The sequence below is a fragment of the Sycon ciliatum genome, chromosome 6 (assembly GCF_964019385.1).
Source record: "Sycon ciliatum chromosome 6, ocSycCili1.1, whole genome shotgun sequence".
Taxonomy (NCBI): domain Eukaryota; kingdom Metazoa; phylum Porifera; class Calcarea; order Leucosolenida; family Sycettidae; genus Sycon; species Sycon ciliatum.
In genome coordinates, this window is record NC_088648.1 from 17,670,135 (window position 1) to 17,696,130 (window position 25,996).

The window sequence follows — 25,996 nt, forward strand, 5'->3', positions numbered from 1 at the left end:
GCTACAAGACGATTCACCCAACAACTCTTGAGCCACGCCAAATTCTTTTGAAATGGCTACACATGACAACCCGGCGTCAGGGTTTTCAATGGTAGATCTACTGATTTAGTGTCGATCGAACCGACTGGCATGAGCTGTGCTATAGTTACCACGGGAAATGCGAGTCACTGCACAAGTAAAACTGTCAGCTGGGCTGGGTTGGGCGTGAACTACACGTCCGCAATGAAAACCAGGCAGTAGTGGAAGCACGAGTCCCTCTTGAGCACTGTCACGATGGAGAGAGAAAGCTGGTACCCTAGTGGTTTGCCCAGACTGCGCAGTATGCTGAACATCCAAGCTTTGTGGCTTATTTTCCGCTCTTCCTTTCCTTCTTTGGTTGGTTGGTTTGCCAACAGAGAAGGAAAGGACCGGAAGGGCGGGAAAAGAAGCCACAAAGCTGAAAAGTCCAGGATCTAGCAGTGCCAACCCCCCCCCCCCCCCCACACACATACATACATACCTACATACATACACACACATACATGTACACACACATACATGTACACATACACACACATACATGTACACACATACATGTACACACATACATATATACATACATACATACATACATACACACACTTGAGAGGGACGAAAAGCGTTTCTTCTGTAACTCTGAGTTTCACGGTTTTAACCGATCATCAGACAGCAACTTGACTACAATTTTCAGAAGATAAGATTGATATAGGCTGCAAGCTTGGATCATAGCGCGAATGGATGATCCGGGCTGATGGTGTAATTGTAAAAATGCGTGAGTTGGTTGATGGGGTGCAAAAATAGGCGCAAAAAAAGAATACACTTTAGGCCTAGGCTCATGCGACCACAATCATGTTCTTCTGAAAATTGTAGTCAAGTTGCTGTCTGATGATCGGTTAAAACCGTGAAACTCAGAGTTACAGCAGAAACGCTTTTCGTCCCTCTCAAGTGTGTGTACTAGGCTCTGCACCTTGGTGTATTGAGCACTCTCACGAGCAACCACAACTCCCTTCGAGTTTACATACATACATACATACATACATACATACATACATACATACATACATGTACACACACACGCACACACTCACACATACACATTCATGTACACATACACGTGCGTGCATGAGTGACGGCAACCATGACATGCCCCATTCAAACCACTCACATGACCAGAACATTACAACACTAGTGATAACAAAAACATAAATTATTGCGTTTATCAAGTGTGCAGTCACGATTAGAGAGTTCTGGCCAACACAAATAGCAAAACAATTGTTTAATGTGATGTGATAGCATGATAGTGGGGCTGATGGTCAAGATGAGAACAAAGGCATAAGTCGGAAGGAAAGGGGATGCTGCCCTGATTCGTGTTACGCACCACTCAAACATTTGGACCATGATTAGTGGAACAAATAGAGTACTCTGAATGTGGTTCTGTAAGTGTGACAATAGTTTTGTTAGGATATTGCCGAAGCGCACAGCGTTCACCTGTGTCATCCTACACGCCTGTCCTGCTCCCTGCAGGAGAGGTTGATCACGTAATGATGACATAACGATGATGTAATGGTGACATAATGATGATGTAATGGCGATGCAACAACAGGATAGTGTGTACATGATAGTTAGTTACTAGTGGACCCCACGGGATGTACGATGGCGGGTATGGCCATGTTCTAGTGCTACATTCGGCCGGCAAAGACTATTAATTGGCATGATCATCAGATGCACTGATACCATAGCTCCGGTACGCCCTACGTCAAGTGAAGTTCATAGACGGTCTCACCATCCGACCGCTGCACCGCTCGTGTTTCCAGGTCCATTGGTGCGACGTGAGGTGAGGCTACATACGCATTGCCATAGCTGTTGCGCCCTACTGTAAAGCTGGCGGTGGAAGCAGTGTGGGACGACGGACGATAGGTAGCGGCCAGGGGCCTGCTAGAGCGAGAACCGCTGGTACGGCTAGGCCCAATACCACCGGTGCGTCGCAGCATGGAGCGGCTGCTCTCTCGTGACGTGCTCAGCTGCGGTCCGGGTGCAGTGAGGTCTAGGGCAGCCTGGACACGTCGTCGCCGAGATGCCTCCTCTGCCATCTGCTCTGCCTCCACCCTTCTCTTGCGGTCTTGCTCCTCACGAGCACTGTACGCATAGAAAGAGAAACAGGCAGTGTTATGTATGAACAGGTTACGCAGATAACGTTACACAGAAAGATGCGGATGCTGAAGCACAGACGCACAGACAAAGCCACACACAGACACATACACCTCAGAATCCACACACACACATATGCACATGCATACACATGTATACACACCATGTACACACACACACACACACACACACACACACACACACACACACACACACACACACACACACACACACACACACACACACACACACACACACACACACACACACACACACACAAACACACACACACACCGACCCCCCCCCCCAAACACACACACAAACACAAGCACCAAAATGACACGAATGTCCCACAGCCTTCACCATGCCATTCTGAGTGCAAAGGGCCTGCAGCTAATAGTATACTCCAAGGGCGTCGGAAGGTATTTTAGTGTGGTTCGGTCAGCCATCTGAAGTACACATTACTCATGAAGGAGGGATGACTGAGCCGAACATTTTTGGAAATTTAGAGTCCAGATCAGTGAATTTTATTGATTCCCGGAGTACCTGGGGCAAAAAAGTGGTACGGTCAATACCGTAGTGACCGTACCGTGTCCGACTCCCTTGCACTTTTACAAAGAGCAGAGGTGCCACAGCATATACTCACATTTTTCTGGCCCTTTCCAGCCCACGTTCTGTCTCCAATCCTGCGCAAGAACAGTGCATGAGAAGTCAAGCAGAATATCGTCTCATACGAGAATCAAAATGGAGAATAGTTTGTGGTTTGCGAGTGTACTCAGTCGTTCGGCGTCCTGGAAATTATGGAATCATGTTGGATTCAAGGTGCGTCACCATTGGCGGTTTTGCAGGATACAGCTCCCGTCAAAGCACTCACTGACACGCCTGGTTTGTGAAATTCTATACAGAATCGCCAGTATACACGCATAACTGGGGGGGGGGGGGGGGGGGGGGGGAAGTCCCATCTTCTGCACCTACCCACCAAGATCCAGCAAGAGTGTAGTGTGAAACCTGCATCTATACGATCACTGGAGACAAAAGAGCGGTCTGGAATTGACCTGGTTTCTCCTTACTTCGTAGCGCTCTGTCATACGCTGGACCGGTGACGGTGGCTGAACTGGATGGACGATGTGCCGAGAACTGGTACGATGATGGTCGATAAACCGCTCCGGTGTCTTCATCATGTGGTGGGATAGCTGTGGCTGTGGACGATGAAAGCGATGTTGGTGCTATCACCAATGGCACGTCACTCTCCAGCCTCTCGGCAAGACGATTGATAGAGCTGTCTAATGTGGAAAGCTGGGCAAAACACAGAGAGAACATGTGCTGCAATTCGCCTAAAGTGTACACACAACATGCATTGGTGTGTGAATGTGTATAGATGGGGGGGGGGGGGGGAGGAGGGGGGCGGTTGGAACTATCTCACGGCGGCATCGTAGTGCAGGCACAAAGTCCGCACTCTGTTGCAAGCCCACATTCCGCGCTGATTGCATTCTGATGCTGAGACACAAACACGTAACGGACCACAAACGGCCGACCCCCCCCCCCCCTCAATCCCTCTTCCACCACCACCATACAACTTCTTGCACCACACATGCACACGCACAGACATATGAAAACACACACACACACACACACAAACTCCACCCGTACTCCCTATCCGCACACAGGCACACGTACAAACAGTTACGTACCTGTGAACCAATGGTGCCAGCAACACGACTGAGTTGTCTGCTCTGGGACGAGGACCTCACAGACTCCGGCCGCCGGCGAGGCCTAACCTCCATGCTAGTCTCGCTGATTGAGATATCACTTGTGTCGTCCAGAGTGGTGTCAGTCAAGGTGTCGCTATCAGAGTCGAGCTCCCTGATGTAGCTCTGCACTTTCTGCCGCGCTCTCTCCCTGATTGTTCTCTGATGCAAAGGCCAACAAGAAGAGTACCAGATTAAACCAGCCGGAGGGAAAGGAATGTTGGTTGGCTGGAGGGAGGAAGAGGTGGTGGGGTAAGGGTTTAGGACTGTTATACCCCCAACACACCATAGGCAATAGAGAAGTTCCAGAATGAGGCCGTCATGCTACATAATTGTACAGACATGTTCCAACACGCATTTCTTGTCAAATTGCAAACAGGTTTCGGTCCAATCCGGCCTGAATGGGTATCGGCAATACCCACACCTTAGACATCTCTGAACAAGACATACAGCAATCTAAATCCTTTCCGTGCTAATGACGTCTACAGATGTCATGCGCGCCAAACGATAAATGATAAATGAGAATAACAAGGATGCAGTTTACAGGGTTATGGGCCGTTACACGCCCGATTGGTTGAGAGACTAACCTCCTCTCCCCTGACTCACTTGTGAGGTCTGCATTCGCCACTAAGGTTAACAGGCATGGTGGTGGCCTGCGGATGCGAAGGCTAGTTTGTGTGTTTCTTAACATTCAAGCGATGCCGACGCGGATCCCGCGAATATTATTATTATTATTATTATAGACGTCATGAGACTTGCGCAGTACATCGCAGTGCATAGATCAGTGTACAAACGTTCGTAACTCCGTCAAACATAAGTGTATCGCGACAATCAATACACCGCTGGAAAGGTATTGAGCCCAGCTTTCCAGCGATATAAAGTTCTTGGCGATAGGAGAAAGATTGACGGAGCGGCGACGGAGTGGACACGGAATTCACGGCAGTGAGCGATCGTGATTTTTTGTTCATGCGTTCGCAGTTTTCTGTTGCGTGCCAGGGGATTTCCCTTTGGCACAGTGCACGCGAAATGGATACCAGCGGAAGCACGTGGATCTCAGCTTTGCAGCACAGTTTGAATCGTGCAAATCGGCTGAACTGGAGCAAGAAGCTGAAAAAGAATGTGAGATCGAGTTCCTTTGCTTTTCCGATGTATCGTGAGGTAGTTTCGAGAGGATGTAGAAGTTGCACCGCCGTGCATATTGAGTTGAGAGCTACCAGGATGGACTGGTCCTGATCTTTCCAACAAGCCCAGGATGATGAAAATCCATCAAGGTGAACTGAATTGAGAGAAAAATTCGTTCGGCCCTGTGCGCGAAAACGACACCAGGAGAGTCAGTGCGCCGGAACGGCAGTTTGCTGGAGTAAAAGGGACCAGCACGGAAAGGATTAAAAAATATATTGGCCAGAACATCAAGCATCGTATAGCCTTACATCGTCTGGTGGCGGACTCCCGTGCGCAATGCGCTTGGCTTTGTAGAGTTCTGAACTGGGATCCCTAGCCGGATGGTACCTGACCAGACAAAAACCAATTAAAACGAGGGAACAGAGTATAGGAATACTGTAAAACATGTAATTTTCGGTGTAACTTTAATTTCGGTGATTTTGGTAGAGAAACCAAGCACCTAAATTTAAATTACACCTAAAATGCACTAGAGTATGCACTGTATGTGAAGGGAACGCTGGTCACCTAACTCTGAATTACACCTGAAACCTGGCAGGTCCCTGGCACCGAAATTTTAATCCACCTAAAATTACATGTTTTACAGAAGTAAGAAAACACTTATCGCTCTTAGGAAAAGATGCACACATTCTGAGGCGTGCTGGTCGAATGCAAGCACGTATCAGTATAGGTGTTTGCGTTGAACGTGGCGCTCACAACGCCTGAATCAGACAAGTGGACAATTGCCAATACGTTCGTCAGAAATCCAGATTTGTCACCAAGGCGAGGTCACTTTTAAGTACAATTGTACTCGGCGAAAATCGACCCAAGTTTTGGGAGCACATGTCCGTCCATTGATGACCTGGAAGTTTTGTGTGAATGCTGCTTGGTGTGTGTGTGTGTGTGTGTGTGTGTGTGTGTGTGTGTGTGTGTGTGCGTGTGTGTGTGTGTGTGTGTGTGTGTGTGTGTGTGTGTGTGTGTGTGTGTGTGTGTGTGTGTGACCTCCTTCAGACTACAGCTTAGCTTTCAGAGTATGTGTACTTGGAGGTGTGCACAAGCAAGTGCATATGTATGTAGGTCATGTGACATGGTATGGTATGGTATTTTAATTCACCAATCGACATTTAAGGGAACTGGGTTCGGGTACGTCAGCTTTACATGGTGGGGGGGGGGGGGGGGTCTCACTTAGTGCAATCGCTGTGCAACAGTTGGAGATTAAGGGGTCGTCCATAAATATCGAACTTTTCTCACAAAACGAAATAATTTCGTTATGGGGTGGGAGGAGGTTGACCAATTTCGTTTCAGAAAACATTAATTCAAGTACATGACCGTTTTATATGTATGAATAATAATACGAAGTAGTGGTTGCGACTTCGGCGATAATTTGTAAGAAAGGGTTTGCTCCCCACACCGGAGCTCGCGCTATTCCGCCGACTTTACTTGACACTTGACTGACTCACGACTGCCATCCAGAGCACACGAGAAGGCCATCGAACCTTCGACTCGGCAAACCTGCAAGAAAGCACCACTCCCTGCTCAATACACAGTGTTTCGGGGAATTCACCCCTCATCAGTTGAGCTTGAGTAGGCTGAGGAAGATTGTGCCTGAAGAGCACCACTTATATACTTATACACTGACTCACGCTGCTATCACGCTGCTATCTGGTGTTCACGAGGTGTTTGTCGCGCTGGAAACGGAGCGTCTCTGTAAGTTTGTATCCCTGGTGATGTTTGTGCCTGGAGAGCACTATATAAGTGGTGCTCTTCAGGCACAATCTTCCTCAGCCTGCTCAAGCTCAACTGATGAGGGGTGAATTCCCCGAAACACTGTGTATTGAGCAGGGAGTGGTGCTTTCTTGCAGGTTTGCCGAGTCGAAGGTTCGATGGACTTCTCGTGTGCTCTGGATGGCAGTCGTGAGTCAGTCAAGTGTCAAGTAAAGTCGGCGGAATAGCGCGAGCTCCGGTGTGGGGAGCAAACCCCTTCTTATGAATAATAATAATAATAATAATGCATGTCAACATTTTTAAAGGGGAAGTATACCCTAAAATCAAATTTTCACCAGTTGTAGTCTTCTGGGTGCTGAGTCGAATGGTCTTGGTCCGAGGAAGCTGCGACGCTCCCTTCCTACTTGAATCCCAATCGAACTCGCGCACTTCCACCGAAACTGGGCGACTGCGCCCTACTAGATGGGGATTGGTATGCAAAATGTCACTAAAAGCGCCATTTCGTTCTTATAAAAGCACGGATGACCGCGATTGGCCCATATATTGTAGTCGTTTGGACGCTGAGTCGACTGGTTTTGGTCCGAAAAGGCTGCGATGCAGCGTTCCTCCTTTATTCCCAATCGAACATGGTTGAACAAGCGGTCACGTGCTCCTGGGTGCCCAAATCACGTGGTCACCGCGCCAGCAGGCGACAACTTTCACACCAAGGTTCAACTCGAGTTCAACTCGAGTGACAGGACTGCACCCAAAAAAGGTCAAACAAGCTAGTAAGTTGTACCCTGCAGGCACGGTGACCAGGTGACTGGTGTACGCAGGAGCACGTGACCGCTTGTTCAACCATGTTCGATTGGGAATAAAGGAGGAACGCTGCATTGCAGCCTTTTCGGACCAAAACCAGTCGACTCAGCGTCAAAAAGACTACAACATATGGGCCAATCGCGGTCATCCGTGCTTTTATAAGAACGAAATGGCGCTTTTAGTGACATTTTGCATACAAATCCCCATCTAGTAGGGCGCAGTCACCCAGTTTCGGTGGAAGTGCGCGAGTTCGATTGGGATTCAAGTAGGAAGGGAGCGTCTCAGCTTCCTCGGACCAAGACCATTCGACTCCGCACCCCGAAGACTACAACTGGTGAAAATTTGATTTTAGGGTATACTTCCCCTTCAACGTTCTGAGGGGGAGGGAGGGAGGGGTTGGGTCTAAACTAAAATAATTCGTTTGGTGAAAAAAGTTCGATATTTACGGACGGCCCCTAACTTCCTTTAAATTCTGATCAGGAGTAGTGGTCACGAGTTGTTGTTTTTTTGTTTTTGATAAGAATACAGCCCTACCAATAGACATGTGGAGACAAACACAAAACAAGACCCAAGGGATGCAGGGACGACGTGCCGATGTACAGGGAGCAACTAGACCGACCAGAGGTCTCCACGTTAACGTTGCATCCTGGCATCAAAAAAGGGGGGGGGGGATTGCAGGTATGACTCACACTACGCTATTCTCCCCTCTCAGTAGACAATTCTTCTATGTACATTGAGTGTTCATGGGACACTCTGAGCAAAGCTGGCACGAGAGTAGTGGCAACGTACCTTTGCTCTGTGCGAGTGTGTCCTAAACCTGCAGAAATGATGACCAAAGTAACAAACAAAAAAACGGTCGAGAGAAACGTCGCCGACACATAGCCCTGCTTCGTTACTCTAGAAGAACTCTGTGAACAGCTAGTGCGCTTGAATATGCTGACAATGGTAATACTAATCCCAGGGATCGATTTATCCGGGTTCGCATCGCAGTTTGCGAATCAAAATTCACTGGCTGCGATTCGCTTTTCGTTTTTTATCGCCCAAAACTGCGATGCACTACAAAGACCAGTTGTGTGCAGTCTACATGCGACTGTTGTACACACTGCTGACTAGGGAGTAGTATTTTACTACTCCAACCAACTGGCCTGTCCTGCTCAGTCCGCGCGCGGGTCGCGGATCGCGCTCTTTCGATTTTGGACACTGCACTAGCACTGGTCGTACATGACTGCAGTCTTCTGAAGTTTTGTACACGGCGGTGACTTTTCCTGATGTTCTCATTTCTTATTTCACTGTCAAGGTCAGTTTGTTTCTGTTCGACAAGGCACAGTTGAAGTAGATGGTTCTTTGTCTCATGTAGCCAACATGTCAGTGAATCTGATCAGTGATTCACCGTCCAGAAGAGGGACAAAGAACTGGCCGCGCCAGGAATGTCGATTCGTTTCGATGAAGAAAAGGAGAAAAGCGAAATTCGATGCGCTTTGCACGAAATGTCACGATCGTTTGAGCGCTTTCCTGAGGTTTCTTCGTCGAAGGAATCAGTGGAACTGCCCTGTTGAAGGACATTGTGTTGTGAAGAACTCGAAGTCGGATGGACGCTGAACATGTAACGTGCCCAAGCGAAAACTCTAACGTAAATATTCAGGTCGAACATTCGCTTGGAAAAGCAAATAGCAACTGCAGCTATTGTCCTCTTCTGTACGAAATCCTGCTATTGTACAGCTATACATGTAAACTTTTGATGAAGGAAAACTGCTAATCAATACTGGGAGTTGCTAGTCAATTGTAAAACTGTGTAGCAGTGACTGCTATGCAAAAAATCAAAGTAAATCGATCCCTGAATCCAGTAAAACCTGCCAAGGCGACCACTCGAATAAGGCGACCACCTGTCCTAGAAGACCACTGCAACCAGGACCAAGGGATGCTATTTCCAGTCAAATGAGCCTGGATCAGGAGACCACCCGGTAACAGAGACCAGGTTTTGAAGGTCTCTTGAGCGGTCGTCTTAGACAGGTTTGACTGAACTTCTGTTGCCATCAGACGATTGGACTGAGGGTGGGCAACAAACTAACCTGATACACATTTGTTTAAATACACACAGCAATTTCATGGCCCTGCTGCGGTCTGTATACCAGTACAATGCATTCTAGCAGAATCCAAAGACTAACCTGAGGTCTGGGTGTCATCCCACGCACGCCTCCGTGAGCTGTGGCGCAATTCCGACTCTCGTTTAGACTGCTGCAGAACACAAGATGAGGTCCAAAGGAAAACGTTGAATCCTTTCCTCCCCCCCCCCCCCCCTGCATACATCATCGATGGTAAATGGGAGGGGGGGGGGGATTAACAGCCTATAACTCCTGAACTGGAGATAGATCAGTGTAATCGAGAGTGTCAGAACTCTCAGGAGCGTGCAACTCCGTATACGGGGTCCCTGATGGTGAAAGATAACATCACGCGTTAAAAATACATTTTGTGAAACATACAACGACGGTTCAATGAGCTGTCGGGAACCCCATAGAAATCCCCTTTCCTCTATTTTTTCCTGACATCAGTGCATCTAGTTCGGTATAAAGCCAAGACCTCAGGTGGGCCGAGTTCACTAGGTCTCACTGTCCTTTTGCTCCTCAATTTTAACCAGATTGGAGCCCAAGACCACGGGTACTCACAAAAATCCATGCTGAGTTGGACACTCTCGGGCGGGTAGATGCTCATGGTCTAGATTAAGGTCGTACCTTGGGTGTGCGCAGGGCTTCACTGTGTAGAGAGCTGTCTGAGTCTACACGACTGCCGTGGTGACCCTGTGACGAGCGATGGCTGTCTTTGCTCTTCGTCTTCTTCCCTCGGTGACACTTGCACTGGGGCTTGCTGGAGTGACGGGGACAATCGTCACTGTCGTCAGAAAGAGCTGCTGTGTGACGGTGGCGTTCATGACCAGCATTCCTGCTGCAGCTACTGCTACGACGGTGTGTGGAGTGGCGGTCTCGTGAATGATCGCGTTCCGAACCATGGCGATGGGAATCTCGGTGTAGGGAGCTGCCGTGTTGATTCGATTTGTCGCGTTTCTGCTCGTGTTCCCCGGCCTGTTGACGCTCAGATTCTCGGCTCCGAGAGTCTTGCGTTAGCCTATCTCTGTCGCTGCTACGATCCGGCTCAGCCTTGTGTGACCTGGTCTTGCCACTACCTGCAGGCGCTTCCCCATCGTTGGCAGACCTGGGCTGCATCTCCTGGAATCGCTCAACCAGTATGCTCATTTGCTCTTGCAGTTGCTATGAAAACAGAAAAGATACAAGGAAGAGAAAAGGTGGAGACAGAGTGAGACGTCAGTAAACAGATTTAGGCAAATTGACTTTTCGAGATTTACAATACCATTTACAACAGGTCTTGGATCGGTCATTTACAATTATTCTGACCATGGCTATGCACTGGGACAGGGTAAAGCTGGAGGAGCTGTCCCACACTAGAAATCGATACGGAGGAGATAAAGACACGTTACTCCCATGTCAGGTAGGAAGCCTGTGATTTCGCCAAACCGTTGTGCGAAGTTTGCCAAACGTCGTGAATTTCGCCAAAACGTCGTGCTGAATTTCGCCAAAATGTCCTGCTGAGCTTAGCCATCTTACTTGTCTTTGTTGCCTTGTCTGGGCTCAACTATCCTACAACCATGAATAAAAAAAATAAAAAATAAAAAATTCAACGGGTTCACGTACCGGGCAGGTCCGGAACAAGGAGTCGTACAACTCCCTGGTCAAGAACCACCTTTCCGCTTCCGTGGGACGCCACCATCCCATGATCAGGCGTCAGATGCGGCTCCTAAACCATGAATTAACTACACACAAAAAGATGCGTGGAATCAACACTGACCTTGACGTCATTGCTCAAGTCAGATGTTTCGCCTTTGGATGCTCGAGTCGATGCTCGAGTCGATGCTCTTGTCGGCTTAGCAGCTTCTTGAGTGGGCACCTGTGAGTCTTTCTTGCGTTCCCCCTGCGTAGTTGTTGCTACGGCAGCCTCAGCTGCATGATGCAATCGGACGGCTGATGTATCGGTGAGGTTCTCAGATGGCTGGGGTCTGGTTTGCGGAACTGGCGATGCAATCGATACAGATGATTCTGAGGACAAAGCCAGCGAATTTGTTCTGCTTGCGCTGGCGAGTTTGCCGGGCCGTGAATGCTCTTCAGGTAGCCTGTGTCCGGCTTGTGAATCTGGCAGTGTGGATTGTGCCTGTCGTAGCACTTGTTCTTCAGACTTGATCAAGTCCAGGCGCTTTCTTGCCTCTGCTTCCTGCTCGGCAAGATCCTAGACAGGTTGGAAGGACGCACACATTGACAGACAGACAGACAGACAGGCAGTCAGGCAGACAGACAGACAGACATACACACACATACACACACACACACATTAAGACAAAAGAGCAGAACTAACTTCAGGCTTTCCAACAGTAACATTTCCCACTATTTCCGCGAGTTCTTTCGTCGCCTTCTCGTCCGGGGAATGCAGGCAGAAAGTGCACATACATTCCCTGGTGTATACACAAACACGGACGCACACGCATATGCATGAATGGTCCCTGGTGTATACACAAACACGGACGCACACGCATATGCATGAATGGTCCCTGGTGTATACACAAACACGGACGCACACGCATATGCATGAATGGTAACTGTAGGTACACTACTGGCGGTCAAGAACGTTCTTGGAAACCAAATGCAACAGTCGCACTGTAGCTAAGATGTTTATACTGCACTGTACTTACCGGGTGTTAGCGGCCGTCACGAGTTCCCTTCAGCAACAGACATGATAATTTACTCTTTTTTCAAACATTTACTCACTATTTCGTATTTCCCACTTCTTTGCCATAGTGATTATTTTGAGCCTATGTAAAAGTACAGAAGAGCGCGCCATGCTCTAGTGGTTCCTGTCTGCAAGCTTTCTCCATTCTACTCATCCACATATTTTTATTCCAAACTTCGCTCACAATACTTCTTCCTGTCATGGAACTACGACGTGCAGTTTAATACGCAGCGCACGAGCTGGTATATTGTGCAAATGTCATTTTTATTCGTTGCTTTAATTATAGTATTTCTAAGGATTCACAAACTCCATTGCGGCCAACAGTCAGAAACCTCATGATTAATGGTAATGTAGTCTTTTCGCTACAAACTCACCCATCTCGCCAAGGTTTCTCGGGCTCACCCCTCCCTCTGGGTGAAGCAATACTAGTTTCTTTTAATCTTGCTGTTGTCTCTATATGTATCTGTTACCTTGAGTCCAGCAGCTCTAAAGCTGAGTGTGACGCTGTGTTCATCCTTCAACCGATCCATGTTCTCCTTTTCAGCCCCCGTTGCTGCTCTGAGCTGCTCCATCTCCACTCTCAGCGCCCGCAATTGCTCTTGAAGCTGAGTCGCCTCTTTGCCTAAGGTTTCATGTTGGCTAAATTGCATAAAAATACACATGCACGCACGCACACGCACGCATGCACACACCCACACAAATGCATACACACATTTGTACTTGTATTGGCTCACTGCCATGGCTCGTCACGCAAGTCTCCCTCGAAGAGGGTAGAGAGATCCAAAAGGAATCTTGGAAAGATGACTCAATTGGCTATTGAACCGCCCAACGGCCGACACCCCCTGAAATCTCCCAACTCTGGGTAGACTTGGAGATGATCTCACTTATGGTCTCACCACACCTCAGTAAGTGGGCGAGGACAAGGTGCAGAAAATGCATTGACGGCATCAATGTATCCTTCCCGGGATCCAAGTGCATTCACCCCTGCCCCCAGTGAAGGTAGTACTTGCTACTAGTGTGCGTGGCTATATCAGAGTGGATCTGATAAAGGCTTCACTAGCACCAATGATTACACAAGAGCTACTCTAGTCAGAAGTAGTCCATCGGTCAACATGTATGTAAAATTATACTTCACATAGAAAGCATACGGCCTGACAGAGGTGGCAGGAACAACATTGCACCTTCAAGCAGCCGAGCCTGTTAGCAACAGACCAAATACTATCTGACATAAGTGTGTCCACCAACCAAACTAGCTGGCACGCACACACACAGACACACACAGGCACACACACACACACATTCAACCCCATATATACGTTCAAATCCGTCCAGGTACTAGTGGAAATAAGTACATGTACCACGCACACACATACACGCTCGCGCACTCACGTGCACAGACACACAGACGGAGACAGAGACACACTCGCACACGCACGCACACACACACACACACACACACACACACACACACACACACACACACACACAATACAATACAATACAATACAATACAATATGCCCATCCGGAGATGATAGCAGGTCCCGAAGGGACCAACAGTGTTCAAGTCACGAGCAGAATCGGGCGTGGCGAGTCAAATCCTGGCGACGGCGATAGCGCTTTCCACAAGTGCAAACGAAGTCTAAGGTGACGGGCTCGGTCGGAGGAATGGTGCTGCATGCTGATCTCCATTCTCTGCGATCCTGGGCGAGGTCGTACCAGTCCGCTATCTGGCGGTCCTTCATGTCGGACACAACATTGTCCCGCCACCGCTTCCGGGGCTCATGACGTGGCCGGGTCTTGTCCAGTTCGCCGAAGAGGATACACTTTGGCATACGGGAGTCATCCATTCGAGCAACATGGCCTAACCAGCGGAGTCGACGCGCACACACACACACACACACACACACACACACACACACACACACACACACACAAACACACACACACACACACACACACACACACACACACACACACACACACACACATGAACATGCCTGCACAGCCAAACAGATTCCACTTTACCTTTTCAAGTTCTTGATTTCTTGCACCAGCGCATCACGCTTTGCCTGAAGTTCTGTGATTTCACCGTGCACCTTCGAATGTTTTGCCGCCAATTGCTTTTCTGCCTCTTCCTGTCCACAAGCCAGAAGCAGAAAGACAAGAAAACAAAGAAGATGATTTAACTGATGAGTCATGAGAATCATAATGTTAGTGATGAGTCATGAGAATGATGATGTAATTGATGAGTCATGAGAATGATGATGTAAGTGATGAGTCATGAGAATGATGATGTAAGTGTTGAGTCATGAGAATGATGATGTAAGTGATGAGTCCATGCCAATTACCTCACAGGAGTCAATATACTACTAGAGCACATGCCACCCTATCTTTATTATGATTATGGATTGGATAGTCCTGCCTAGGCGACAAACCTTTGACGACAGGAGCTTTGCCTTGTCCTCTTCGAATTCAGCCCTCTGCTTCTTCAGCTGTGCCAGATCGGTTTGAAGTCTTTCCAGCTGAACGGAAGGAATGAGACAGGTGCCACGTAACTTTTAAGCCAGAACATACGAAGTATACGCCCCCTCCACCAACATAAGACCCCCCCCCCCCTCCCCCAGAACACACACATTCACAAATGCGCATGGGCGCACACCCACAAAAACCAAACACAGACATGCATGCACAAACGCGCCTACGTGCACACACACACACATATGGGTACTACCTCCGACAAGCGGAACTTGGCGCGTTTTTTTACTTCAAATTACTCGAAATAACTCACACTTTACAATCAAAACTAATGATTGACTCACCAAAATTCAACTTTGTATTGCTCAACAAGGACATTAGCGGCATCTGTTAGGCTGAACAACTGTCCTCTGATTCAGAGATCGCAGTTTCTTCTGGAGAGGAATTGTCCCTGTTTTGAGACGAAGGTGCGACTAGAGCGGATTCAGTTGCAGCAAGTACCTCTGTTGTAATCGCTCTGAAAATTTCGATGTCGCTCCTGTGTGCTGTGCTCGAGCCACGGTGTCGAGGGTAGTCGTTTCCGCCGCCACTATCCAGATTGACGTGGTAAGAACTGTGCAACACCTCCACAAGCGCCTGGACTCCAACTGTTTTGCAGGGTATTCTCGCCAACTGTCCAAAATTGCCTGCAGCAATTCCTGGCGATTTTCCTTAGCCACCAGAGACGCATCGCTCTGGTGGCTGTTGAAAGACGCTAGTATTGTTTGGCATGGACGCATAGACTCTGTGCTGGCGGAGTGACCAAGAGGAGAGAGAGAGAGAACTCCTTGGTTTTGCATTGCAACGCGAAAGCACGACAATTCTCCTTCGCAGAATGGACGCGCGCACAGTTTTGCTGGTACATGAGAGACACGCTTGCCTCTGACTGAGTCTGAGCCATGTGCCACTCACCAGCTCGTCGCTTGGCTTCCTGCACCCGGTTGCATGGCCGGTCGTACCGCACAGCCTTGTGAAGTAGTTTTGTTACCAACACAAAAAAATTAAAAAAACGCGCCAAGTTTCGCTTGTCGGAGGTAGTAGTAAAATGAGTACTTTTCAACTTCCTGGTTCAGATCCATCCCTTTCTTGTGCAGTAGTATAAAATAGTATTTATTCATATTTCTCTAGGGCAGTCCCCACAGACCTATGGTCTCCTTAAGGGGTACACTAGCCAATCTAGGATTGCGATACGAAATTGACTTGTGTGCAAAAGTCCCACCTCTCCTTGTGTTCATTAGCCCAACGGTGCTAGGGTCTGTAATCGGTTAACTAATCATCAACGACACAGACTATCTTACCTCCACTTCATGGCCACGTTTAGCTTGTGCTAGCTCGGCTTGCTTCGTTTCTAAGTCAGCCTTCTCCTTTGTATGCTCTTGGAGCTTGGCTTGGAGGGTCGCTTTCTACAAGCAGGTAGTAAGGTTGATAGAGAAAGATGCATGATAGACAGATACTCAACCTGCGGACAGAACTGGTTCGTTCTTTGTGGACTCGGTCGCGAAATGCTCATCAGGGATATGATAGACAGATAGATAGACAGATATATAGTCAGACAGAGACAGACAGACAGACAGACAGACAGACAGACAGACAGACAGACAGACAGACAGACAGATTGATAGAAGGAAAGCGAGAGAGGGAGAGAGGGTGGCAGAGATAGAGAGTCAAATGGGCGATGAATAGAGTACGTATGCGCACAGCTATGCACCCAGAAAAGGAACACAACAACCTTGATCACCATGAGGAATCTTTCCAACCAACCCAGCCAGCCAGCCACTACTGTCATTTCATGACTATGGCAATAAGTCCACACAGGGAAGCAGTTTAAGTCTAAACTCAGCCAACATCGGCAAGGGCCAGTCGTGAGTGCCATACCTGGAGTTCGAGTTGTTCTGCCAGATCTGCTATTGCCTTGTCGTGCTCCGTGTTGACCCTGTCGATTGCGCTTGCTTTGTCCTGTCAGGAGCAGTAAAAATACACGGAACTACTCAGGCCCGTCGCACCGACTTTGGAGGTGGGGCGGCCATGGAAGGCCCTCCCCCGGAAAAAATTCAAAAATTGAAGCCAATTGCAAGCATTTCCGGGCATTTAGTGCCATTTCAGTGTAACTAAAATTAAAGTTTTTTTTGATTCTGCAACAAACCAAGAAGACGCTATGATCGAGGACAAGGGTTCCTCACTATTCTCCCCTGGGAAAAAATTTCAAAATTGTAGCCAATTGCAAGCATTTTCAGGCATTTGGTGCCATTTCAGTGTACATTGTACATGGAACGGCAATGAAAGACTTTTTGATTCTGCAATAAACCAAGATCGGGGACAAGGATTTGCCACGTTTGCGCTGAGCTGCGATCATAGCCCTTTGTTGCAGTGTGCTCCAAAAAAAAAAAAAAAAAACTTCCGCCTCTCTGAAATCTATTCAAACCGTACTTCATGGGGTAGCATTGGTGAAAAGGGGGTAAGGGGTTTCAGTTCTAATTACATTTTACCAGTTTTATGGTCCTTTATCACTGTCTTTCTGTCGGGAAAAAAGCCTTTCATTGTGTTTATTTTGCCTATAAAAGAGGCCTGTCCCACGTGAAAAGGGGTATCATGGTGATGGCACATTTACAGTGTCTGACACTCTGAAAAGTTTGCCAACATGATAAGCTGAAGGAGGGGGGCGGTCAGTTCGTACATTTGTCTCTGTCAATTCAAATTCTCTGCCTGAGTGTAGCGCTGCAACTTATCTTCCCCTCAGCCGTTAAGACAACCCAGGCACTGCAAAACGGACAAGGCAAAGAAGGATCATAGCAGTCACTGCTTACCTGCTCCAGTTTAGCTACGGTCTTGTCGAGCTCAACTTTGTGACGTTTCTGCTCCAGCTCCTCCTGACCAGCAGAATGAACACACCACAGCAGTAGTAATAGCAACAACATCAGGAGTGCAGCCACAGCACAACGTTACGCAACATTGCACATAACACCATGAATAGAGTCGTGCCCATTCAAGTCCTTTCAAACACAAGGGCACACAAGGAAAACCTTGGAAAATTCCGTTGTGACTCAGAGCTTCTTGGCTGAACCAATCATCAGACAAGTCCTTTCAAACATCTCCCAGACCGCACTGCAGCCAGTCACCTACACTACACCAGTCAGCTAAGGCGCACAACAGTCTGGTCTAATCGGGCTGCAAACCTCTAAGTCTTATTAATATCGAATACCTTCACAGGAATGAAGCCGTTGTCAACGCTTGCCAAGGGCTTAATTGATTGGCAAGCTACGCGAATAGGAGTGCCAGTTTCAACATGTCACTGGTAGGTTTACTGAAGCGGCGTTGCCTAACTTTTCCCATCTGCACAGTATTGTTACTTTGAGAAAAAAAAAGATTGGCGCACACATTGCTTGCAATGCTCGGCATGTGTTGGCTATCATTCTACCCACCTTGTCTATATATTCTTGCTTGATGGCTTGCATCTTTGCGCTGTGAGTTTGCTGCAGATCCTCCTGATAAGTTTAAACATAACAAGACAATGTACATCACTCCATTACATTAATTATTTCTGATAGCCCCATCGATGGAATGCCCTTCGAGCTGATTGTAATCAAGCCCGACAGGCTCTCACTGTGTTCATGGCTATGACCAAACTACACCTAGGGATCCTACTCGAAAGGCTGGGACTTCCCCTAATAAAATAGAAATTATGAGTATTATAGTGATGGGGCATAAGGAGTCTACACTTTTCCTTGGTCTACACACTCATGCATCACATTGGCTACTCGGCAACACTGCATTACAGTCAACTTCGCGTATAACGACACTCGGCGGGACATCAAAAAAGTGTCCTTATTCGCGAAGTGTCGTTATACCCGAAGTCTCATTATTATGTATTACAGTTGGATAGGACTTTGCTCTGGGCATAGAAATTCTGTCGTTATTCGCGAATTGTCGTTATATCCGCGGTCGTTATTAGCGAAGTTGACTGTACTTCGTGAAGGTTCACATAAGAGCTAGCAAGTTCCAGCAGAGTCATCGTCAGCTACTGAACAGAAACGGCTGCTTACCAGCTCCTTTCTGTTTTCTTCGGCCAGCTCTTTCTTCTTCTGCTCCCGCTCCTGGGCAAACTGCATGCGCATGGCAAGGAAAATAGGGAGAAGAAGACAGCACGCATGTTAGCTCTGATGTCATCATGCCATCCTGTGTGGCAAATCAGTCTTAGTGACTGCACTATTTGGCAGCGTGACCATGGCAACAAGCGCATTCTTGAAGCGGTGGGAGGTAAGCAGATCAGACCCACCACAATGTGGTCAAAAGCCATTCGCTGTATCCAGGAACACGATTGCTAGGGGACAAATTTTGTATCATGATATGTGTAAACTATCATAGTCAAGTGGTTTGCTTCACTGTCCGAAGAGTGCTCAATACCCATGCAGGGCAGAGCCTTGTGCATAAGAGAGCGAGAGCGATTGGAAGCTTTGTTACAACTCGCGTATTTGATCGTAGTAATACGTGAAACTCAGAGTTGTAACAAAACTTCCAATCTCTCTCTTGTGTAAACTATCATAAAATATATAATCCGTCATCACACTTCATACCTCTTGGGTAAGGTCCTGCAGTGATGTTCCATGTTTCTTCTTTGCCTCTTCGATCTCTGCCTTTGTCGCTCCGACATTCTCTGCCCTTGCAGCCTCGAGGTCACGTAGCAGTTTGGCTTCCTCCTGTTGTCCACAAAGCAAAACTGGCACAGTTAGCTGAGAAGAAAAACAGGGCTCCACTGCTCCCCCACCCCAACTGCACCTGTTATTTACCGTCCATATATTTGATCAAAGAAAGCGCTGACTTTGAACCTTTTGCGGCATGCATTGTTGGTGTTTCCACCATATACAGAAGAACGGTAGCGGGAGTCGGCGTATGCGTATTCGCTTACGCGAGGCAGGTGAACAGAGTAAGGCAGTGTTTTCATTTGAACTAGCGCATTGCGGCTTTGCCACTCCACACAGCGCATCTCAAGTGATGATGTGATCACACAATCTGTATTCTAGTGTCTAGCAATGACTGGGGATGGCGTGTGTAAACACAAGACGATTGCTTACCTGTTGGTGTTCGGCTTCCAGCGTCATCCGGAGCGCATCCAGCTGGGATTTTGAATTCACAGTTGCTTCTCTTGTCAGCTATAAGTCACATTAGGAGAATGAAGGGATAAGTCAATGTACGATAGCGACACTGGCAGCAGCCTTGGCATGTGTGATCTTGCCTTCTACACTCAAATCCGATAGACTGAGTCTGTGCCAGGCCCCTTGCTGTGTAGCACCAGACTCTTGCTTTAACGAGCCACTCTTCATGAAATATTCTATCGCCATCATAATATTGGGCATCAATGCCTGTTTGGTCTGCAATGTAAAATAGAACTTCAAATAAACAAAAACTCCAAAACACTGGAGCTCTGTACCAGTACTGGCGCACCACACTAACAAGTTCTTGAGATAGGATTTCACTGAAGAGCACATGAATTTTAAGACGAAATACAGTAAGACCTGTCCAAAACAGATGCCCTTGGTGCAGCGGAACTGTGATGTGACAGGATTTCGCTTGATCCAGATCCACAGCACTTTGGTGCATGATATTTTTTCCTGTCAACACAGGACTCCGCTTGGTGCACGGTCCGGTAAAGACATGTTTTATTGTGCATTTGAAACTACACCAAGTCATTGACAGCATGCACACCGTCATTCAACCGAGTTCACCTATAAGAAACACACCTGGGCTTCATGGCCTCAAGCCCAGCACCCTCATTACTGAGCTCAGTGTAGGTGGCATCTTACTTGCTCAATCGACTCCTGCAGGTCGGCCTGGATCTTTTCCTTCTCGGCCGCCAGCTCTGCTGTGGCCTTCTCCCGGGCCTCGTCCAGCTCCGTCTTGTGCTTGCTCTTCAGGCGTTCCATCTCGTCACGATGCTAGAGGGAAAGTGAAGACCATGAGTATCAAACTTGAAAAGACGTTTCTGTCAACTTCTTCCACTGGCAGTACGGCTGTTTCTTTTGATATTGACCAAAACATGTGTGTGTGTTTGAATGATACCTGACTGCACATAGGGTTTGTGCTGCAATATGAACGCTCACAAAATTAAGTTCCCATCTGCCGGGGCCATCTTACAACCGCATGCGGAACACAGATATTTCTGGACCGAAGGCCAGACGACTTGCTGTTGCATCATAACATGAGAGAGCACAAACAAAGGACTGCTTTCTACTGGTAGGAAAGACCTGGTTTGACTTTCAGAACGAGCTTAGGAACAAGATAAACTTAACGTTCACATAGCGAGACGCCATTAGATGAAGTCTACAAGCAGCACTGTTCAAACTAAACCAGTACAATGGTGATACAAGCGAAAGAGCAAACTAAAGTCTTTTATCCTGCGTTCTAGGCGGTCAGAACAGTGAAAGATTGCCACCAACTGCAGCGTGACTGGTGTCAGGTACATACATATAGCAGGTTCTTTGTGAAACAAGAACTAGAACTATGAGTACACCTATGACTGCCATGGAACTGTTGAATGTGGACCACAGTACAAGGTCAACACAGTGAAAACTTTGGCACATACATTATTTCGCGTGCACAGTTCACACCTCAGTCTGGCAAAATTCACCCTCTCAAATACACACACTCTCAAATATAGTGTGATAAGATTCGTTTCATACCCTGGTTTCAGTATTGAAGCGTGAATGCCAAATTTAACGCCTGAATGAAGCGAATGAGGATACCTGCCACCCTATGGGGATCCATGATTCATGCGCTGCATCTCTAGCAGGACATGCAGATGACTCCTATTAGATTGGCACTCGATAAGTTAGATTTTCCTCACAATAAAACTCACCGTTTCTCGCCTGCAGCAAGCTAGTGATGTCAAGGCGTCTTGTACTACACCAGACGGTTACCGACACACATGCTGAACATTTCTAAACCATCCCAACAGCACAGGTAATTCTCACCTTGGCCAAAGCGTCGGCCTTCGCTCGCTCTTCCTTCTCCAGCTCTTTGGCGAGGCTGCTTTTCAGGTCTTCGATTTGCTTGGCATTCTTCCTCTGCATATCCTGCTGCATCTGTGCCATCTCCCTGCGCCATAGTAGCAAGAAGAACCAAGAAATGGAGGTGTGTCAGTGTGTGTAACCATGTACATGTGAAGTGGTCTGGTCTGGTACACCGTTGCATCTAGCAATCATCCTGATCCACAGCAGCAGATAGGTTGGTTTTACATCAAATGACCATAAGTGACAGCCATGCTGGTTTCAACACAACTCAAATCCAAGGGCCACATGATGTCGGCCATGTTGGTTCCACTGTCCACTGTCCGCAAGCCATGTACACTTTCTACATAGATTTAGTCACATGACCAAAGTATGAAACTACTCTGCTTGGATGATATTCGTCAACAGAGTACCATAATGACCAGGAATGGAATCACAGAGCTAGAGACGGCTGAAATCTGCTTTCCGGCGAGGAAATATCGTCCAAAAGAAGCAAGCCAATTCTCTTTCTTCACCTGACATGCTTTTGCTGTGCCTTGTTCATTTGTCTCGTCAAGTTGGTAAACAAGATAATTGCAAGAAACTCTTGTTGCAGTGGATACATACTGCGCACGTTACCAAGCAGGGTGGTGGCGTTCCTGCGGATGCGGAAAACTAAATCTAAATGAGTCTCAAGCGAACCGTGAATGTGTTTTACTAAACTTTTACCTGGCCATCTCCTGGCCCTTCTGGTTGCACTTCTCATTCCGCTCCTGCTCAAACTTGTCTAGCTCATCCTCCAGTTCTTCGGCCAGGCGCCGGCGAACTACATCCAACTCCTTGCGGTGCTGAGCAAACATGCTGGCTATCTGGTTCTCGTGAAGCTGTGCAGCGACAGTGAGCAGATGGACACAGCGGCATGGTGGTGGTGATCAAGAGCTTGAATGGATCAGGAACAAACGGATCATTACATTTTGCAAGTGCAGGGGCGTCGGAAGGTATTATTGTGTGCTACGGTCAGCCATCTGAAGTACAATTCACTCGTGGGGCAGGGATGGCTGAGCCGAAACTTTTGGAAATTTAGAGCCCAAATCGGTGCAATTTATTGATTCACGGGGTACCTGGGGCAAATAGTGGTACGGTCAATGCCGTAGTGACCGTACCGTGTGCGACGCCCCCCAAAGTGCTACACAGTCATGTATGCACGCATGCACACATGTACAAATGCACACGTGCACAGGCAGGACGAGAATACGTGCAGAGGAAGCGCGGGTCCTTCAGGGATATTCAAGACTCTCTATATCCCGAATAACGCTTGCATACTGCACACGACAAAGCATCAATTCTAGCGCATCTGCCATTCTCTTACACGCACACGCACACGCACGCACGCGTGCGCACACACACACACACACACACACACACACACACACACACACAGATAAAGACACATCGTTTCTCCCTACATCTCTGTCTATCCGCCCTCCTGGCAAGTATATCCCGTCTACGAATACTTGCCTTTCAGCCTTCATTGTGATAAAATACTTGGCAGTCTTTTCAAGTGCAGGGAAAGTCTCAGCAATAATAATTTGAGAATCACCCCAACGAGGCCCCAGGAAGGCCAATGCCGTACCTAGCAACCATCCCGATTCGGCCGGGACCGTCCCGGTATTGAGGGTGGTAATAGACACCCAAAAGTGCATTTGTTGCATGCTTCACAACTACATTTGTATAGATTTTCATGCCTAGGTATGTCGTTGTCCTGATCACAGGTTATTTTAGTTTGATTTTAATATTTTTTACTATGTTCACATACCTAGCTCGAAAAGAATAATGAATGACAAGAGACTAGGACAAATGTGACAAAGAATGAGCAGACGCTGCACCGACACGCAGCAGTGATGGTGGGGCATAGGTTTGCGTAGGGTGGCAGGTATGCAATGCCCACAAGCAGTATAACCAACACACACACACACACACACACACACACACACACACACACACACACACACACACACGCACACGCGCACACACGCACGCATGCACGCACGCGCACGCACGCGCACGCACGCACGCACACACGCACACACACACACACACACACTAAGTGGTAGGTTAGCATCATGCCATCCATTCCTACCTGCGTCTGTTCGGCTGCCGTCTGTGAGACTGCCAACGGCGATAGCGTGCTACCATGATGACTGGTGGCATGCTGTGCCGTGCCGGTCTGGCGAGGCCTGGCGGCAGATGCCGAGCCGACAGAACCGGAGGTGGGCATGCGCTGCGGGTGACCGGGCTGAGGGTGCTCCAATGATGCAGTGCGATCAAGCCTGAAGCATGAAAGACATGAAGATCAAGACAAGCGCAATCGCTGTGAAGAAAACGCCTCGGCACCATATTCAATTCAACCTCCGTTTCTGCATAGCTGGAATTCCTGATACCAAACACAAATCAAAACTTGATTCAATAAAATGGTGGGCCTGCTAATAGACCAAAGTGAGCTGGAAAACAATTCTAAAGGCCCACAAGCTCCTTGAGGACGGTGTGTAGGGGTTTACATGAACTTGAAGAGCTAGTTATATGTGATATGCTGAATGTAATGTCTGTTGCTAAAGGTGTAATATTTGTTAAAACACAGCTCCTCTGTTCATACTTGCCAATGGAATGAAAACGTCACAATCATAGCCAGCAATCGCATGTCATCCCCTACATTCACAATCAACATAATTTTGCGAATCGATCTTTTTTCAGCATCACTTTTCAACGGGGACGAAGGAAAGTCGGCCGAACGAAGCCCAGAGGAAGAAAATCACCCTCTCCACTTCACCATCACGATACTGACATAGATACGAGATGAAACAACTAAAAAGTCCACAAGAAAACTGTACGGCCATCTTCGCGCTGACTTTGGTCTGAGAATTTCTATCACGATCAAAAATGTACGAGGAGCACTCAAAATAAGCTACAGACGTACCTTTATCACTCTCTACTCCTTTTTCAAGGCACAAAAATCGACTCCACTTTCAAACCAGAAACCAGACATACCAGTGGACCTTTTCAGCTGCTCCACGAGCGCAGGAAATGTTCACCAAGGGGCGCAGAGCAGCATCCATTCCAGAAAAAGAGCTAAAATACGAGTGAGACTGCATGCCTGAGTACATGAGTACATGCAGAAAATAGTCAATTTCAGCGTTTCTGCTCCAAACAGCAACTTGCTTCGACTAGCTACAAAGATAACACCAAAGGATCAAACAACAACCGTTTTCTTCATTTTTTGACAGGTGGCTTCCTTGTTCTTGGCCCAGCACGCCAAAAATCACACCTCGGAGGAGTACAAAAATTACAACTCTCGGATGTCCTCGATTGCTGGCCATGATTAGAGCAGAGGTGGTGCAACGAGGAATGTAATGGGTTCTACAAGTTAAGATCAAGAAAGCTCTAAGACTAACGAAAAGAACACAGTCATAGAAAGTTTCATTTTGGCTTAGAGCAAATGCCCACACTCGCATTTAATCTTACATTGCCTGTCGTGCTCCAATGGCAGAGATTGGCCGGTCAGCTCGGCGATGGGGTTGGCCAGGAGCACGCATCATATCAGAGTCGTCACTATCACCATCAACACCGATCCCATCCATTATGACATCATCCGACTCCACACCGTCACGGATAGGCAGAGATATCTCTTCGTCGTCATCATGTCTGTCCGGATCTCCTTCGCTGGACATGTACTCAACGTTGGCAAGCTCCCTGTGCATGCACAGAGCACGGGAAGTGAAGCAAACGTGTCAGGGGAACCAGACTAGAAATAGCTACTGTGGTGCTATCGGCAATACAGTCAACTTCGCTAATAACGACTGCGGATATAACGACAATCCGCGAATAACGACATGATTTGCATGCCCAGAGCAAAGTCCCATCTACCGGCATACATATGATGAGACTTCGGGTATAAGGACACTTCGTGAGTAAGGACACTTTTCTGATGCCCCGCCGAGTGCCGTAATTCGCAAAGTTGACTGCAGGAGTGCGTTATTGGCGCTGTTTTCAAGTGTGGCTATGCGCAAATACACTGAGAAGAGAATATTGAAGCATGTCCGCTATGCCCCCCCCCCCCC

At 47.8% G+C, this 25,996-nt stretch overlaps 1 protein-coding gene across 2 annotated transcripts in view; it reads right to left on the reverse strand.

Annotated features, from left to right (window-relative positions):
- Positions 1–1,210: 1,210 nt before the first annotated feature.
- LOC135819538 (plectin-like) overlaps positions 1,211–25,996 on the reverse strand; it is a 37,945-nt gene continuing 13,159 nt past the window's right edge. For both annotated transcript variants that reach the window (XM_065332764.1, XM_065332763.1), the window contains exons 9-32: positions 25,401–25,628; positions 24,022–24,211; positions 22,611–22,765; positions 21,867–21,990; positions 20,700–20,831; positions 19,971–20,048; positions 19,473–19,595; positions 18,942–19,001; positions 18,321–18,383; positions 17,706–17,768; positions 16,777–16,857; positions 16,200–16,304; positions 14,823–14,909; positions 14,413–14,522; positions 12,857–13,025; positions 11,454–11,888; positions 10,325–10,858; positions 9,761–9,830; positions 8,385–8,412; positions 5,345–5,423; positions 3,858–4,076; positions 3,237–3,462; positions 2,813–2,852; positions 1,211–2,154 (exon numbers count right to left, since the gene is read on the reverse strand). In XM_065332764.1, coding sequence (XP_065188836.1) covers positions 1,770–2,154; positions 2,813–2,852; positions 3,237–3,462; positions 3,858–4,076; positions 5,345–5,423; positions 8,385–8,412; positions 9,761–9,830; positions 10,325–10,858; positions 11,454–11,888; positions 12,857–13,025; positions 14,413–14,522; positions 14,823–14,909; positions 16,200–16,304; positions 16,777–16,857; positions 17,706–17,768; positions 18,321–18,383; positions 18,942–19,001; positions 19,473–19,595; positions 19,971–20,048; positions 20,700–20,831; positions 21,867–21,990; positions 22,611–22,765; positions 24,022–24,211; positions 25,401–25,628 — 3,784 coding nt within the window. In that variant the 3' untranslated portion in view covers positions 1,211–1,769. The remainder of the gene's footprint in view (positions 2,155–2,812; positions 2,853–3,236; positions 3,463–3,857; positions 4,077–5,344; positions 5,424–8,384; positions 8,413–9,760; positions 9,831–10,324; positions 10,859–11,453; positions 11,889–12,856; positions 13,026–14,412; positions 14,523–14,822; positions 14,910–16,199; positions 16,305–16,776; positions 16,858–17,705; positions 17,769–18,320; positions 18,384–18,941; positions 19,002–19,472; positions 19,596–19,970; positions 20,049–20,699; positions 20,832–21,866; positions 21,991–22,610; positions 22,766–24,021; positions 24,212–25,400; positions 25,629–25,996) is intronic.